The sequence below is a fragment of the Dama dama genome, chromosome 5 (genome assembly GCF_033118175.1).
Source record: "Dama dama isolate Ldn47 chromosome 5, ASM3311817v1, whole genome shotgun sequence".
Taxonomy (NCBI): Eukaryota; Metazoa; Chordata; class Mammalia; order Artiodactyla; family Cervidae; genus Dama; species Dama dama.
In genome coordinates this window covers 14,723,077-14,740,081 of record NC_083685.1, presented here as the reverse complement: position 1 = coordinate 14,740,081, position 17,005 = coordinate 14,723,077, and the positions used below count along the sequence as shown (strand labels likewise).

Below are 17,005 nucleotides of genomic sequence, written 5' to 3'. Positions count from 1 at the left end.
GCCCTCCCGAGATTTAGCCAATAAGAAGCCGCCGCTCTGTAGGGGACCAATGAGGAGGCGGCTGAATGAGGCCCGGCGGGTGACGCGAGAGGTGCGGAGGCGGTGCGTGGGGCGGGGTCACGTGGGGAGGTGAGAGGTGGCTGACGGGAGCTGGCTGGGCTGAGGGCCGCGGGGCCGGCGCCCGCCGCGAGCCATGGGGCTGCCGGCCGCGTAGGGGCCATGCCGCCGGGGCCCCACGCCTGCCCCGCTCCGCGCCGGGATGGTGAACCTGGCGGCTATGGTGTGGCGCCGGCTCCTGCGGAAGAGGTGGGTGCTCGCCTTGGTCTTCGGGCTCTCGCTGGTCTACTTCCTCACCAGCACCTTCAAGCAGGTCAGTGCTGCACCGGCTGCCCGGGTGAGGGAAGCTGCCTCTGCAGCCGCGCTGCCCGAGTGTCCGGCGCGCCGGGGCTGAGACGGGAGAAGGAACCTGCCCCTTTGGTTGGGACAGAGCTGGGACTCGAGTCCGCCATGGTGGGCCTTTAATGCTGTTCTTTTCACCCTCAGGGCTTCCTACCTGCCGGGCTCGGGGCTTCCCAGCTGCCGGGCCCAGGGCTGAGCGGGGGCTGGCGTTTCTCCCTTCCTCCTCGCGGCGGTTCTGGGGGGATTTGGGTAGTGTCCACGTGTTGTAGCGGGGCAACCTGGAGACTGGGAAACGTGGAGATTCCTGGGCGATAAGTAGCCAGGCTGCGAGGCCAGCGCCGGTGTGTCTGGTTTATTTGATTTCGGGGCTCAGTGGGCGCCAGGGAAACACTTCGGGACTCCCGCGGTTCTCTTCCTATACAAAACAGGGTTGGGTGGAATTTTCTTTTCACCTTCCCACCCCCTGAGTTTTTTTTCTCTGTGCGAATTTCTGACAGAAAAGGCAGAGAGCTTTGTTGGGAAATGTTACCCAGAGCACGGGGCAGGGCGTTTAGAAATTTGGTGGGAGCGTTTGGGTTTTTCCAACGGATGAACCTGCTTCAGAGGGTACCCGGGACAACCCTGCTCTATGCTGTTGCTCTGATGGGAGTTTAAAAAATCTCTACTTTTCATTCTCAAGGGTCAAGTTCCTAAATAGAATGTATCAGTGAATAGAAAATTACTTAAACAAGGGAGGGAATATATGTATACCTTACGGCTGATTCACGTTGTTGGATGGCAGAAACTAGCACAGTATTGTAAAGCAGTTATTTTCTGAGTTAAAAAAAATAATAAACGAGATGGTCACCCTAGTTTCAGCAGGTTGGTGGGGGAGCTGTAAAAAAGGACGTTAGAGAACTGTTTCCCATCTTTCACCTGTGTTGTAAGCTCCCTCTGGTGACTAGGTTGTGTGGGTGACATTCCTGTGAACTCAGTGCTTCTTGGACGTGTGTTTTCACAACTTCACAGACACCTTCTCGTGGTCACATGCTGTCCCCTGTCTGTCCTGCGGGTGCTATGGTGAGCCGGGACTCAGCCCCCTCCTCCCTCCCACCTGCTGTTGCTCACTGCTAGCACTGTTGGTTTCAATACCAACTGTATGCTGTTGGCTATCCTAATTTCTATCTCCAGCCTCGACTGATTCAGAAACCCCCAGGTTGTTCTGTCCAGTTGCCTGCTTGAGTCCCTTTTGAATGTATTGTAGCTCCTCTTACTTGTCCAAAACCGAACTCCTGATTCTCCAGCACCCACACTTCTCTCCAGTCTTCGCAGGCTCACTAGTTATGGTTCCTCAGGTGGTCCGGCCACAAACACTTTCTGCTTTACTTTATCTCACTCCTCGCCTGAGAAACATTTCCTCTGCCTCCGCAGCAGATCCCGAATCTGTTCTTCTCTCCCAATTGTCACCGCAGCCACCCTAGGGCAGCCTGCCTTAGTCTCTGTCTGGGCCTCTGCAGGGGCCCACCCACAGGTCTCTGCTTTTTTTCTTGTCCTATAGTCTGTTCTCTACCAGCAGGAGGGGGTGATCATCTGAATAAAAAAAAGATATAATTCTTTGGGTTCCTGTTGCATTTAGGTAAAACTCCAGGCTCACGTTCCAGGATCTCTCCATGGTGAGTCTTGTTGTCGCTGTTAATTCAGGTGAGGCTTACTGTTACTGCCCCGGGCCACACCGGGTGACACGGTTTCAATGACTTCACTTTCTTGTCCATAGTCGTACTTTATTTTTTTGTGTGGTAGAAATAGCTTACTGAGTATTTCTGGATCATTTACTTGTTTATCTGTCTGCTCTCACTCTCCCTTCTAGAGCATCATTTTTTGGAGAACAGGGACTTTGTGTTGTTCATAGAATCCCAGTCTCTAGAATACTGCCGGGCACTATCGTGGTTATTCAGATATTGGTTGAACAATCAAATCTTTATAATTGGGTGGCTTCCTTTCTTCCCAGTTAGGCGCACTCCTACTGATTTTTCCTTTCTTGACTGAGATGCTGTCTACTCTGTTACTTTCCCTACAATCCCCTTTTTTGAGAGGTGGGTGTGGATGGGCACACCATGAGGCTTGTGGGATCTTAGTTCCCTGACCAGGGTTTGAACCCAGGCCCTTGGGTGAAAATGCAAAGTCCTAACCTCTGGACTACCAGGGAATTCTCACTACAACTACCTTTTACTCTGGTGTACCTAGTTTTTTTTTTCTTTTTTTAATTTAACTTTTGATCTATGGCCACAATCATAGGGGTATGTTTGGGTGAGGGGGCAGGGAATGATTGTGAGTCCAGGGAATGATTGTGAGTCATTAAAACTGTTCACAACTGTTTTCGTTTTGTAGATTTTTTTGGATCTAATTACCCCATGGCCTAAAAAACATGTTAGCCATGATCTCTCTATTTCTGCCCATTAAGCCTTTGGCAACCACTAGTCAACTTTCTGTCTCCATGGGTTCACTTATTCTGAACATTTCATATAAATGGATTCGTACTGTGTGTCTTCTCTGTCTGGCTTCTTTCACTTAAAGGCCTGTGTTTTCAAGGCTCATCCATCTTGTAGCATGTATTAGTAGTTTATGTCTGAATAATACTCTGTTGTAGACATCTACCACATTTTGTTTGATGGAGACTTGCCTTGTTTCTGAAAAAAGTGAAAGTAGTGAAAGTGTTAGTTGCGACTCTTTGCCACCCCATGAATTGTAGCATGCCAGGATCCTCTGTCCATGGAATTCTCAGGGCAGGAATACTGACTTGTTTCTACTTTTTGACTATCTGCCATGAACACTGGTGTACAAGGTTTTGTTTGGAAATAGGTTTTCAGTTCTCTTGGATATGGCCCTAGGAGTGGAATTGATGGGTCACTTGGTAACTCTGTTTAACTCTTTGAGGAACTGCCAGGCTGTTTTCCAAAGTGGCCATACCATTTGCAGTGAACTTTTAATAAACTATACTTGTCAAGTTTTTGATGTACTATCAAAGGTTATCCATAATTATTTGGAAAAACCACTAAAATATTCTATTTCCAACTACACATCTGTATGAGATAGATTTTCTTCATAAGCTTTAACCCGAACAATGTATTGCAATAGATTGGATGCAGAGGGAGTTGTGAGAATCCAGCTGTTTTCCATTGAGCCAGGCATTAAAAACATTTGCAGAAATGTAAAAACATTTTCTCATCTCAATAAATACATATTTTTGTTTTGAAAAATGTTCTTTTCCCACACGCACATGAAAAACTGTTGATAGGTAATGGGCTCATTGTTATTTTTAAACAAATAGATTATTTAAAATGTTTTAAGAAGTTATGTTTTAATTTCTAATATGATAACCATCAATAGCCATAACCCTCAGTGACCCACATATTGAACTCCTGAATAATTTTTAAGAGTATAAATGGTCCGTGGACTTTTGTGAGATGAACATCATCCCAATCTGACTGATGCTCTTACACACGTGTGAGTTTGCCTGCCGGTTCTGTTTTCTGCTGCTGTTTTGGTCTTCGGCACTCCTGAGATCAGTGGCTTGAGGCGAGTGGGCTCTGTTTTGCCTACCCTCAGGCTCCATCTGTAACAGAGCCGTGCTATCTACTGGACAGGAAGGCGGGGTGGGAGTGGTTAGAATTAATTGAGAGGAGACTGGAAAACTCCAAAGCTTCATATGATCCTTAGCTCTGCTTCAGTGAGACTGAACTGTTGGAGCAGATGCAGCCACTTTTTGCCTAGAGAATAGGTGATTATTCTCTACAGCTTTGAATTCCTCTTTTCTTTGGTTTTCTTGTTAATTAATGCTCTGGGGGATAGTTTAAATTGTAGGTATGGGAATACGAGAGAAATGAGTGATCTTGGTGGGGATGCCATTGGGGGAGAGGGCTGGGTGCCAGGTGACTTGGGCACACTGATTTAACAAATGTTTTAGTGAAAACCAGCTGCACTAGGCAGTGTCTGCTAGATAATGGTGATACAGTGGGGGGCAAAGCAGATGTAGTCTGACTCTCCAAGAGCCTGTATTCTGTAGGGGGTGAGGGGTAGAAATGGCAAATGAGCAGGATTATTTCACATAACAATTTGTGATATAAAGAAAACAAAACAAGGTACTATGATAGAGCAGCAAGGTGGGCCTAACTCTTTGGGGCATTTGAGCTGAGATTAAATAAATCCCAGTCTTGGAGTCAGAAGGGTCCTTAGAGGTCCTCTCATGTAAATATCTGTTCTCATAGTTGTTCAAGTAGTGCAGTTCTGAAAGTGTCAGGGCTATTTGTATAACTACTTGAGAATACATGAACATCATCATCTTTAAAGTAATTAAGTATGTAAATTGGTTTCAAGTTAGACACTGTCTAAAGTGTAATAAATCATAAGAGAGAGTTGTTCATCTGTGTTTTTGTTCTGTTTTTCACTGATCACCAAAGTACATATACCTTTCAGAGTTTGTAAAGTGCTGCACAGGTTAGACAAGGAAAACAGTTATCTTTAATCTCAGCCACCAGAGGGATTCACTGATGATATTTGGGCATATTTTCTTTCTTCATTTTCATATTTTAAACATATAATTGGGGCATTCTCTTTTTTCATTTAACATGTATGCATTTTCCTATCTTTAAAAGCTCTAAGTATAAATTTTTTATAACTAAAATTTTCCATGATCAGGTTATATTTATTACTCATTCCCCAAATATTGGACATTTGGGATTCCCTCTGGCCTTTATCTCCCTTTTTTTTTCTTTTACTTTTGAGAATCATAAGTGAGTCTTTTAATGACAATGCCTTATGCTTAGGTGCCTTACTGCTTACATGAGACACGTATCTCATTTGACCCTTAGGCTAACTCCTGAAAAATAGGACAGTTATTAATACGTGTGCCCATGTGCTCTGTCACTCAGTTGTGGCTGATTCTTTACTACCCCATGGACTGTAGCCCTCCAGGCTCCTTTGTCCATGGAATTTTCCAGGCAAGAATATTGGAGCAGGTTGCCATTTCCTACTCCAGGGGACCTTCCCAACCCAGGGGTCAAAATTCATGTCTTTTGTGTCTCCTGCATTGGAAGGTGGATTCTTCACCTCTGCGCCACCTGGGAGGCCCCAGTTATCAATATAGCCCCTTTTAAATCAGAGATTAAGTAATATATGTTAGTAATAAAACATTTCTATAGTTGCTTGTAGTTTATGAAAATTCGGGAGGTGCTTTGAAAATAGAGAACCCAGCTACCTTTGTTTCTGTATCCTTAACACATTGTAAGAACTTGGTGGCTTTGGATGGATCTGAAATGAGAAAATACAAACATACTGGGAGAGGATGTTTAAAATTGAGACAGCCTGTTAGGGTAGGTGGACCAGTTGGGGAAAGGTGTAATGCTGCCTGTTCAGTGAAGGAATCCTTTCAGTGCCCCTTCACCACGTCTTTGTAAAAGTGGACCTTTGGAAAAACAACCATGTGCTAATTCATTACATTTGTCGTTATGTCTTACACTCTGTCTTGTTCAGTCTTTTCTGGTTGTACAACTCTGACCCAGTCCTTTTGGCAAGGTCGTGAATATTCAGGTTTGAAAACAATCTCAAATGCTGGGAGCATTGCCTTCCTGTTTACCAGGATCATAGTAATGTGGAAGAGGTCTTTCTGGAATGCCCTTGTCCACGAACACTTGTTTTCTTTCAGGAGGAATAACAGGAAAGTTTGAGAGTAATTTGAAGAGCACTTTCAACCTTGCTATACTGTAAATCCAGTTTACTGTACTTTGACCAGCCTCTTAAGTCTTTATGGCTATTAATTTATCTAGGGTAGCATTTGAAGTGCAGTTTAGCTTGCACATAGCTTGGTTACCTCATTAACTGATACAGCCCCAACAGAGCAGAGGAGCATGAATTAACAGGTGATTAAGCAGTGTGCACCTAAGTGATTTGTCCATATTCCCAAGGCTTCTGTATTTAACTCCCATTCTTCCCCCAACCAAGTAATACTGATGTTTTTGTATAACCCATCTTGTTCATGCTGATGCTAGTTCAAAAGAAACAAAAGAGAGGGGAAAGTGAAAGTCGCTCAGTCATATCCGACTCTTTGTGACTCCATGTACTATACAGTCCATGGAATTCTCCAGGCCGGCATACTGGAGTGGGTAACTGTTCCCTTCTCCAGGGAATCTTCCCAACCCAGGGATTGAACCTAGTTCTCCCACATTGCAGGCGGATTCTTTACCAGCTGAGCCACCAGGGAAGCCCAAGTATATTGGAGTTTTAGCCTATCCCTTCTCCAGGGGATCTTCCCAACCCAGGAATTGAACCAGGGTCTCCTGCATTGCAGATGGATTCTTTACCAGCTCGGCTACCAGGGAATCCCAAAAGAAAGGGGGCAGAATAGAAATTAAAGCCACCTGGTAGGACTCTCTTACCTTTAGTAAATTAAGGAACAAAATTCAGTACTGGTGTGGCACAGTGTTATTTAAATGCTGGTATATGGCATTTATAACTTTTGGAAAATTACCTCGCACTGTGTGAAGAGCTGACTTATTGGAAAAGACCCTGTTGGTGGGAACGATTGAAGGCAAGAGAAGAAGGGGGTGACAGAGGATGAGATAGTTGGATGGCATCACCGACACAGTGGACGTGAGGTTGAGTAGGTTCCAGGAGTTGGTGATGAACTGGAAGCCTTGTGTCCATGGGGTCACAAAGAGTCAGACACAACTGAGTGACTGAACTGAATTATAGCATTGACTCCACTTCTAATAATAATTCCTACCACAAATGATGCAAGAGAATAAGCGAAAGGTCTCCCATTTTTATTGCAGTGCTGTTTATGATAACAGAAACCTGGGGCAGGCTGAAACATTGATCTGTAGAGGATGTGTTTACTAAATTACAGCACATCAACATGATGGATTATTATATAGCCTTGAAAATGATTATCAAGATAATGTAGGTACTTGAATCATTTACCATCCAATTAGTGTCAAGAGGAGCTGAATGTGAAGCATCCTAATTTGTAGTATAAATGCTGGGGTCAAAGGCTAGAAGTTAATATGCAGAAATAGCTACAGCTTTATTTAAGTAATGGGATTGTGGGGTATTTATGTCTTTCAGATTGGTAATCATGGTTATTTTAAAATAATAAACTTAATTTGGAATAATGATGGGTTTACAGAGAAGTTTCAAGGGTAGAGTTCCTGTAGATTCTGCACTAGTGTCTCCTCTTGTTAATAATAATCATGTTTTTAATAACTTTTATCATTTTATTTTAAATTCAAAATGAAACTTTTCCAAAGATGAAAGATGGTAATAATCACCCATCCTTTCCATGTTAATGGTCTGTAGTGTATCTTTCCATGCCTTTATCTCAGCTCTTACAAACCTGTATGTATACATTAATACAGTTATTATTGTAATACAACATGTGGTAATATGCATATTATTCTGTAACTTGTTTTTTAGCTTAATATACTAAGGACATCCACCAGTGATCTGCAGCCCTGTTTATTAATATCATCTGAGTGCTTTGAAAAAATAATGATTCCCAGGTCTCACCCACAGAGCTTTTTACTCAGTCTGGAGTTGGACTCAGGAATCAGAATTTAAGTGTCTTATATAATCTAACATTCTAGTCATGTTTAAGGACTCCTGCTGTAGGTAAATACACATCAGTCATGTCTTTTTTTTTGGTAATAGCCATAGCTATCCATGTTTATTCAATCATTTCTTTGTGGTTGGGGTTCCTGGTTTGTTTTTTTTCTATCACATAAACAGTCCTATAGTGGACATCCTAGTACACCCTTACACATTGGTACTTTCTAGAGGCTAGGTTTCAAAAATGTGTTTGCTGTGCCAAAGTATATGTGGATGTGCATGTTGTAAATATTAAATAACTCTTCCCAGAAAATAACTCTTTTCTGTTGTCTTAAAGTATAACCTCTGTCATCAACTTTCAGGGTTAGTCCCTTTTGCTCAATGACACATGACAGGTCATTCCTAATGGCAAAAGCCACATAGCTTTATTAAAATGGTAGAATGGTTAAATTATCCTCTGTCCATGGGACTTCCCTGGCAAGAATACTGGAGTGGGTTGCCGTTCCCTTCTCCAGGGAATCTTCAGGGATTGAACTCAGGGATTGAACCCTGTGTTGCAGGCAGATTCTTCACCACTCAGCCACCAGGAACCCATATAATAGATGGGTTGAGTAATTCAGAAGATGGCTGTCTCCTGAATCAGAAGATGGCATGGTCTGTGTTTTGGCACTCGGGCACCTTACTTAGTTTGTCTTAAGAATATAATAAGACAGTTTGGAAAGTCTAACTGTGACGCGGGGGCTAGGAGAAAAGGTCTAAACTCTTGCCTCTAGAGAAGCTCCTCACTTTGCATGTCTGGGTAAAGGCTGTCTGACGTGGGTGTCCTTTGTAAAGAAAGATATATTCTAAGGGTCACATTGCTTGCTTGCTAAGTTGCTTCAGTCATGTTCAGTCTTTACAACCCAATGGACTGTAGCCCACCAGGTTCCTCTGTTCATGGGATTCTCCAGGCAAGAATACTGGAGCGGGTTGCCGTGCACTCCTCCAGGGGATCTTCCTGACCCAGGGATCAAATCTTATGTCTGCTGCATTGGCAGGCAGGTTGTTTACCACTGGTGCCACCTGGGAAGCCCCAAGGGTCATATACTCAGTATTTTTTCATAGAAAAAATTTGCAAGTTTCCATGCTTCTTGCACCTAAAATCAAGCTCTTAATTCAGTGTTCCCATTAGTTTACCACTGTACTCCTCACTGCAAATTAAAGTAACCTTGTTACCTGTGATGTGTTCCAGTATTGTCTGAAATGAAAAGTTGGAAAGTTTCTTCGAAGTTTCCTCTTTTATTTTAAAAGTGTATTCAGATTTTACATTCTACTCCACAATGTAAATGTTTACTTTGACATAAAAAAATGTCCTAAATGATTTGCCATCAGAAAGTTCAAAACTCTTTCCCTTCAAATTTTTTGAAGAAACTAATGCTTTTGTACACATTTATAATGTGTACTTAATCCAGGGGCATTTATGTAAGTTTTGAAGCATAGCTCTAATTTATTACTTCTTCCTTCAGGTTTATTTTGCATTTTTTTTTTTTTAATGACTTTGGCCCAGGCTTTTCTTACACCAAGTGAGGTTTTCTGTTGTGCAAGCTTTTTTATATTGTTTCTGTCCTGTTACTGTAGTTAATATGAAAAATTGGTGAACATGCAAGAAACGATAGTTGAACCTTCTCATTTATGGTCTCTTTGTAGGAGGAGAGGGCAGTGAGAGATCGGAATCTCCTCCAGGTCCAAGACCACGATCAACCCATCCCGTGGAAAGTACAGTTTAATTTGGGCAATAGTAGTCGGCCCAGCAACCAGTGCCGGAACTCCATTCAGGGGAAACACCTCATCACAGACGAACTGGGTAAGGCTGGCTCCCTTCCTCTCCTGCAGACTGGTGCCGCTTTTCCTTAATGTCGACTATCCAAACCGTGGTCAGAATTCCTCAGTTAAAGTTTTGTGGGTTTTTTTTCCCTTTTTCAGCTGGTGGTTCTCAAATAATCTGGTTTGTTTTGCAAGAGTAAATTTTGCTCTTAGAGAGTCTCAAGAACAAATGAATTATGAACCTAACAGTAACTGAAATTGGTAACAGTAACCCTGAATTAGTCTTCATTGATACATGATGAAGCTCAACAAAATGAAGACAGGTACTGTCTTTAAAATGAGACTACAGTGCATGTGTGTGTGTGTGTTTAAAGTTTGCAACCTCAGTAAAATTATTAAGGAAAAAAATTTCCTAAAGGATCTCAAAGGTGTCAGAGCATAGGAGGTTATTTGGGATTAAAGGAAAGAATCAGGAAAACTAAGCAGTGCTGAGCTCTGTTTTTAAGATTACATTGAAAAAGCAGATTAAGTTGCAAATAATATTTGTTTTGTTTTAATGGAGTAAAGTTCAGTTAAGGGAAGTTACTTCTACAGTATGACCCAGCTAGTCAGGCAGGGGTAGACCTAGGACTAAGACCAGGACTGAAGTTGGAATTCAGTGTTTTTTTCTTATAGACTTTAGTTTGTATGATACCCGGTGAGAAAGCTTGAAATCTTATGCCTTGACTTTATTATTTAATATAAGGTTATAAATGACAGTTTGTCTTTTCCTTTGGTCATAGCTGGCAAAAGAATGATTTCCCTCTGATTAATTCAAATGAGACAAAGACTCTCAGATTTCTTAAATAAAAAGTGCCAAGAACTAATCAATAAAAATCCAAGAACGATACGTTTTATATTACCTCCATGAATACACGAGAGGAGATAAACAGTGTAATAAAGAAAACTTGCAGGGAATTTTTGCGTTTTAGTGAGCAGATGCCACCAACACGAGTGTTGCCAGAGTTACACCTTATTCAGTAAGACAACCAATAGAGTTAGAAACTTTGCAAAGGTTATAAGTTGGTTTCTCAGTCAGGAGCAGCACACTCTGAGATTGTGATCTCACAGGACTCGTTGTTGGAAATAATGTCTGCAAGAGTGCATTTCTCCAGGTGCAAAAGGAAAGATCTTGATGGGCTTTCTTTCACCAGAAATTAGAAAGATCTGGTTTCAAAGCTCAATATTGACAGATTGTACTGCGGAAAAATAGAAGACCCGAGATGCCAACACTTAGAACATGGAAAAGAGAAAAGGGCAGAAAGATCATTTCAACGAGGGTAATATTTTACATCTTTCTGACAGATTACATGATAAGATGCTCTGTATTTATCATTTGGGGCAGAATTTTAAGGAACATGCTGACTTATTTGGATTTTTAATGTGTAATTCCTCTGAAGATGATGAGTAAGAATAGTTAGGAAGAATCCCAGAAACATTTATTGTGGCATTAGGATCATCCTCTCTTATTTTCGAAGACAAAACTGCATAGTTAAAACTACCACAGCAGCGACAAGAAGCACCAGCACCCAGATAAGTGGAATCTGCTTCTCACAGGCCTCAGTTTCCCTAGTATGAAGTGAGGGCCCTTCTCGCCTCTTCCATTGTTATTTTACTGGTGCCTCCTGCTTTTGCACAGACTTTGTTTTCCAGAATGGTTTCTGAAAACAACCTCTTGCTTCACAAGGTCTCATCCTCTGAGGATTGTGAAGCTGGGGCATTTGGAATGGAAGGATATGAGGAACAGCTGCTCTGCACCTGTGGGCCTGGGCCTGCACCTGGGAGTTTGCCCATGGGTCAGGTGATGTCCCTCATGGACTTACTCTTACATTTTTCTGTCCCACTCCCAGAAGGATGTAGAGAATTGTCTCTTTAGCTGCTATGAAAAATAAGTTAGCTTTTGTGAGGAGATTTCTTTTCTTAAAGTTGAATATGAATACATGAACTAAGTTGGAGGGGGTATATTTAGATGATGAGTGGAGGAAATTAGGATTTTTCTTCCTTGAGTCTTAGAGTACTGGCATTCCCTAATGCTGAGGGCTAATTGAATCCCTGTTCTGTATACTTAAAAACAGCCTAAATCAGTTTCTAAAGGTTAGATGTGAAATGGCAAGTATATGAAAGGTATTTATAAAAAGTGTGTGTGAAGTTTTTTTTGTTTTGTTTTTTATCTAGGAGGATCTCATTTTCAGGAATGAACGCCTTGTTTTTTTCCTCTCTTCAGATTTTTGTTTCAAAAAAAATTTCAAACAAATTTAGTTTGAAAAAAATTTCTCCAGGGATAGATGAAAAATTGGTTTGCATAGGTTAGAACAGAGAAACAAAGGCCATGTGATGATTAAATCAAATATGTGACTGCAGACTAAAAGGTCATTTAGGTAGATTAGGATGTGTGTAGCCTACTTATAAAATAGGAGTCTGTGTTTCCTATAAACTGTTGCATGCAGGTAGCAAGCTCTGATTAGACACTGTCTGACTCCAAACTCGATGGTCTTTAGGATGCTCCTTACTCCAGACTCCTGGGTCTGTGTTCTTGGGGAGCAGGCCTTTCACTGCTGCCTCGCGATCGCCCCCGGTGGACAGGCAGGGACTGCTAGGTTTATACTCGGGCTCGTCTCTGACTTGCAGGTTACGTCTGTGAGAGGAGAGACCTGCTGGTGAATGGCTGCTGCAACGTCAACGCCCCTGGCACGAAGCAGCACTGCTGTGACGGCTGCCTGCCCAACGGCTGCTGTAGCGCCTACGAGTACTGTGTCTCCTGCTGCCTGCAGCCCAGCAAGGTGTGGGGAGTTGCTCCTTGGGCTGCACCTCCTTTAATTTTTCTGCTTGCATTTCACATTGAGCATTAGAATCTTTCTGTGGGATTCTTTGAAAATAGAAGAGAACCCTGTCTGGGTGTCAGAAATGGCTGCTATGAGGTAGCCTTTGTCTGCAAGGGAAGGAGGTAGTTCTCTTTCCTCCAGCTGTGCTTTGGTAGGGTGGGCTGTTGTAGTCCCAGTCAGAAGTCTAAAGAATAGGACATCAGCCTCCTGCTCATGTAAGCCCCTCTCTCTCTCCCTTCCCTGCATCAGCAGTCTCTTAGTTTAGGAGAAGTTTCCAAGGTTACCTTGTGCTGCTGAGTTTGGAATTTATTTATTTATTTATTTATTTTTTGAGTTTGGAATTTATTATAGGTACTAACTTTTGTTTCCACAGCAACTCCTCCTGGAGCGCTTCCTCAACCGGGCAGCTGTGGCATTCCAGAACCTCTTCATGGCAGTCGAAGATCACTTTGAATTGTGTTTGGCTAAATGCAGGACCTCATCCCAGGTCAGAAGCCATGATGCCTCTGGTGGCGGGGTAGGCCGGTAGGAATCAAAGTCTGGAAGAAAACTTGAAAATCCACTCTGGGGGCCCTTTGGTGGGGTGATAATGGTGAAGAGATTTAAATGGAACTTTGGGGGATTGGTTGTACAGTCATCCCTTGGTATCTGAGGATATTTGGTTCCAGGACCCCAAATTCCTAAATGCTCATATAAAATGGCATAATGTTTGCATATTACCTCCCTCCATCCTCCCGTATGCTTGAAAGCGTTTCTAGGAAAGAAACAAAAAAAAAAATAAAGTGTTTCTAGATTACTTATAATAACTAATACAGTGTAAAGGCCATGTTTTGCTTTTTGGAACTTTGTGGAGTTTTTTTGAAATACTTTTGATCTGCGATTGAACCCATGTATGCAGACTCTATGGATACAGAGGGCTGACTGTATTTAGAATGTCAACATGAGATTTATATGATTTAGGGATGTAAAATATTTATATTTATTCAAATCAGGGTCTAACTAACTTGAATCTTCCTTGTCTGATTAGCTTGTTTGCATTTTAAGTCCTACTAGTCAAATTCCTGAAAGAGGCTCTCTCCTCTGTCTTTGACTGAAATTTGACTAAGGCTTTCCAGCCACCACTCATTTAGAGTGGGTACTAAGTTACTCTGGGACAAAAATGTGGTTTATTTTAGGATTCAAGGGCATGGGGCAGGGGGGTGTTGAAAAATACACAGATAAATCTGTAGGTTGTTAAGCTTTCAGTACTTTCTAGCATGTTGTCATTAAATGCTTTGCTCAGTGGGCATTCAACATGGCACCAGCTGCTGAGAGTGTCTGAACCTTTTTGCCTTTTGACTCCCCGTCCTCTGCTCTCAGCCTTTGTGATCTGGCGGTGGTTGGAGCTCTGTCTGTAAAATCACCAGATTTTCGTTATACAAGCACACTTCCTCTGGCTTTCCTTCATGGTGCCTCCAAGATTGACCTGGCTCTGTCTGAGATACATGACTCATTTGCCATTCTCTGGAACTCTTAAACCCTCTGCCAGATTTCTGTAGCCCTCCTCTGGGTTTTATGCTACTCTGTATGTCTCTGGTTTGCTCTTACGGCATCTAGCATTGTTGGGTAAATGTTTCAGGGATTATAATGAGTATTTGAAACATGAAGAAATTCCTAATGGCCTTGTTTTGCTGAAAGAGCTTTCCATTTGACTATACTTTAAAGAAAATGTGGAGGAAGTTTGAACCCATGACTTTGATTCATACTCTCATTCTGAGAAATGGAAAGTAGAAAAAAGGCCAGGTGTTTTCTTTCCTTAACTGATAAAACCCAGGAGTTAATTCCAAACTTGAGTGAAGATACTGAACTTTCCGGCTTTGCTTTTTCATTGTAAAGAGAAAATTCCCAGTTGCCAGTTTTCCTTTATAACAGTGTCCCAAGAAACAGATTTGGCTGCATGACTATAAATTGGATTAATACTTACAATTTAGATGTTTAGGCTTGGTCTTAGACTAATTAATGAATTCTCGACTAGCCAAAAATTCAAGTTGCTTGTATGAAGACAAATTGCTGAAAAATTAGTCATCGAGGCTGACTATCTGTAGTCACAGCAGCGTGACTCCATTTGCTTGGCCAGATGTGGTCAAGCATTTGTGTGGTCATTTGTGTGGTACCGTGGTGTTTTGCTCATGTGCCAGCCCTTAGGTACACAAACCTTGATGGAAGCAGTTGGAAGTGCATCTCCTTCATCTCTGCAGGGTGCAGTGCCGGGGACCGAATTACTTTGAAGCACAGGGTCAAGTGCAAAACACCTGTTGGATCTTAATCTGACTTAAAATAATCTGAGGAAAGTTTATTGTCTCAAGTTGTCCCAGTCACAGCTGGGTTTTAAAAAACTTACTAGTGTGTGTAAAAGAAATGGTCCTGTGACGTTCTGTCCTTTCTCATGCCCTTCGTTGGCGTTCCGTGCTGAGCATCCACCTTGCTTGCAGAGGGTGCCCTGGTGACGTTTTGGAGCTGGGCTCACCTGGGCTCCTGCAGGGAGCGTGTGCCGGCCGCCATCCCACTCTCTCTCACAGCGCTCTTCTCTTCCATTTTGCCAACAGAGCGTGCAGCACGAGAACACCTATAGGGATCCCATAGCAAAGTACTGCTACGGAGAGAGCCCTCCCGAGCTCTTCCCCGCGTGACGCTGCGGGAGACTCGGCCCTCTGGGAGGATGTGCTGCTGAAGAACTTGCAGCCTGAAGCTTTTCTCTGGTCTTCGAGAGAAGACTTGATCATGACCACTTCTTGTGTTGTGCTCTGTGGCCTCACTTGCCCCCAGGCTGACCAGATGGACTTGCTCCGTAAAGCAGTTGGAAACGCCAGCGGGTCGCATTCGAGAAAGACAGTAACGGCAGATGACCTGGTGGAGGCGTCAGCGGTCTGGGCGCCTCGGCCCTGCGGCTGCTTGGGAACCTGTGGGCCCCCTTGTGTGTTCTCCCCGGGCCCTTCACTGTAAAGTTATTTATTGGACTTCTTTGGAGTGGTGGGAAAATTCTGTTTCCTGTAGGAAAATGTTTTGCCGTGATAGTTGAATATATTCAAGGAGATTGTTGTTCTTGTTGTTTTCTTGTGTTCTTGAGTTTCATGAGTGAAATCGTCCCTTCACCTACTAAAACTTTGGCCTCTTAAAACGTGCATGTTCTCTCAAGGTGGTTTATTTTTTATTTTGTTTTGACAGCATCTTCAGGAGTACGCCCTGACGTCTAAAATTGTCTAGAAGCTCAGATGCTGTTCCCTTCTCATCCTGTGCCAACTTTCTGGCATCTGGCACTGTGTGCTCTCACGTTTTTTCTTAGTCTGTTTGGATATGCTTGTTTACTGATGTACATGCATCGTTGTAACCAGAAATTCTACCCTGTTGTCCTGGAGGGTTTTGTAATTGTTTCCTATACCCTAGTTGAAATGACTGGTCTTCTCAGCCCTGGAACATCAGGAGTCTCAAGAAAGTCACCTGCGGGGCAGCCTCCTCCTCTCCTGACATGGGAACCCTGTGTTAAGGTGATTCCCAAGTGAAGATACATCTCACAACTGACTGTAAGTGGCCGTCCTTCATTACTTTCAGCTTCGGGAGATGTAACAGGTACAGACATTTGGTTTCTCTCTGATTTACAGAGAACAACAACAAAACTCAAGTTTCGGTCAAGGTGCTATAGGAGACATCTGCCGTCAGTGGATGCAGGACTCACAGGCGCTGGTCTGCTTGCTGAGGGCCTCCTGTGCTTCTGTTACAATAACAACCCTCTGGTCAATGCCAGCAGCATTTGGGGCTTAGATCAAGAAGTCGTGCCCATCGCATAACACAACTCTTTGCTCTCTGAAGTCATGCTATCACACACAGTTCTTTTCCAGAGCCCTTCACTAACCTCTGGATCCGTCAAGGTCTCCCTTGTTCTTTGTCGGTTGTTCAACTGCTGCCCTTGGAGCAGAGCACAGGTTTTACAGCCCGCTTTCAGCATTTTTATTACAGAGGAGCTTTGCCTTCCTCTGTATCTCTGAAGTCTGCATGTTGGAATTTCCCTTAACTCTTTCGCATTATTTCTCACCCTTATCTTCCCAAGCTAGTTGTCCCCCTAAGTCCACTTTCTTAGAGGGTAAGCTATCTGGCAATTGTTTTTAAATGTTAAATCCCAAGAAATTTATTTAGTGTGCATTGGGCTCTTTGGTTTCTGTGTGTGTTCTGTGAAAGCGTGAGTACGTCTGCCTGTTTCATTATCTCACTGCTTTTGGTAACTCAGCCTGGTGGTTGTCACTGATTAGCCTCTCCATTGAGCTTATTTGAACCCTTGAGCAATAACTCACAGTAGATTTACTGTGAAAACAGTTTATATCAAAGATCAG

The 17,005-nt window shown here is 42.9% G+C and overlaps 1 protein-coding gene across 2 annotated transcripts; it reads left to right on the top strand.

Annotated features, from left to right (window-relative positions):
- The first annotated feature begins 154 nt into the window (after nucleotides 1-154).
- SPRING1 (SREBF pathway regulator in golgi 1) lies at nucleotides 155-15,719 on the top strand. 2 transcript variants are annotated; one of them, XM_061141860.1, is made up of 5 exons: nucleotides 155-306; nucleotides 9,664-9,820; nucleotides 12,448-12,599; nucleotides 13,015-13,128; nucleotides 15,227-15,719. In XM_061141860.1, exons 1-5 carry the CDS (start codon nucleotides 220-222, stop codon nucleotides 15,308-15,310), a joined length of 594 nt encoding a protein of 197 aa, XP_060997843.1. In that variant the 5' UTR covers nucleotides 155-219; the 3' UTR covers nucleotides 15,311-15,719. The 2 variants fall into 2 exon arrangements, with proteins under 2 accessions (XP_060997843.1, XP_060997842.1); XM_061141859.1 differs by having other exon boundaries at nucleotides 164-370.
- Nucleotides 15,720-17,005: the final 1,286 nt, after the last annotated feature.

Bases quoted from the DNA above. Each gene is read 5' to 3' on its own strand.
- SPRING1 (XM_061141859.1), top strand. From the start codon at position 260: ATGGTGAACCTGGCGGCTATGGTGTGGCGCCGGCTCCTGCGGAAGAGG. The intron at 9,821-12,447 runs GTAAGGCTGGCT...TCTGACTTGCAG, and splicing joins CCTCATCACAGACGAACTGG to GTTACGTCTGTGAGAGGAGA. The intron at 13,129-15,226 runs GTCAGAAGCCAT...TTTTGCCAACAG, and splicing joins AATGCAGGACCTCATCCCAG to AGCGTGCAGCACGAGAACAC.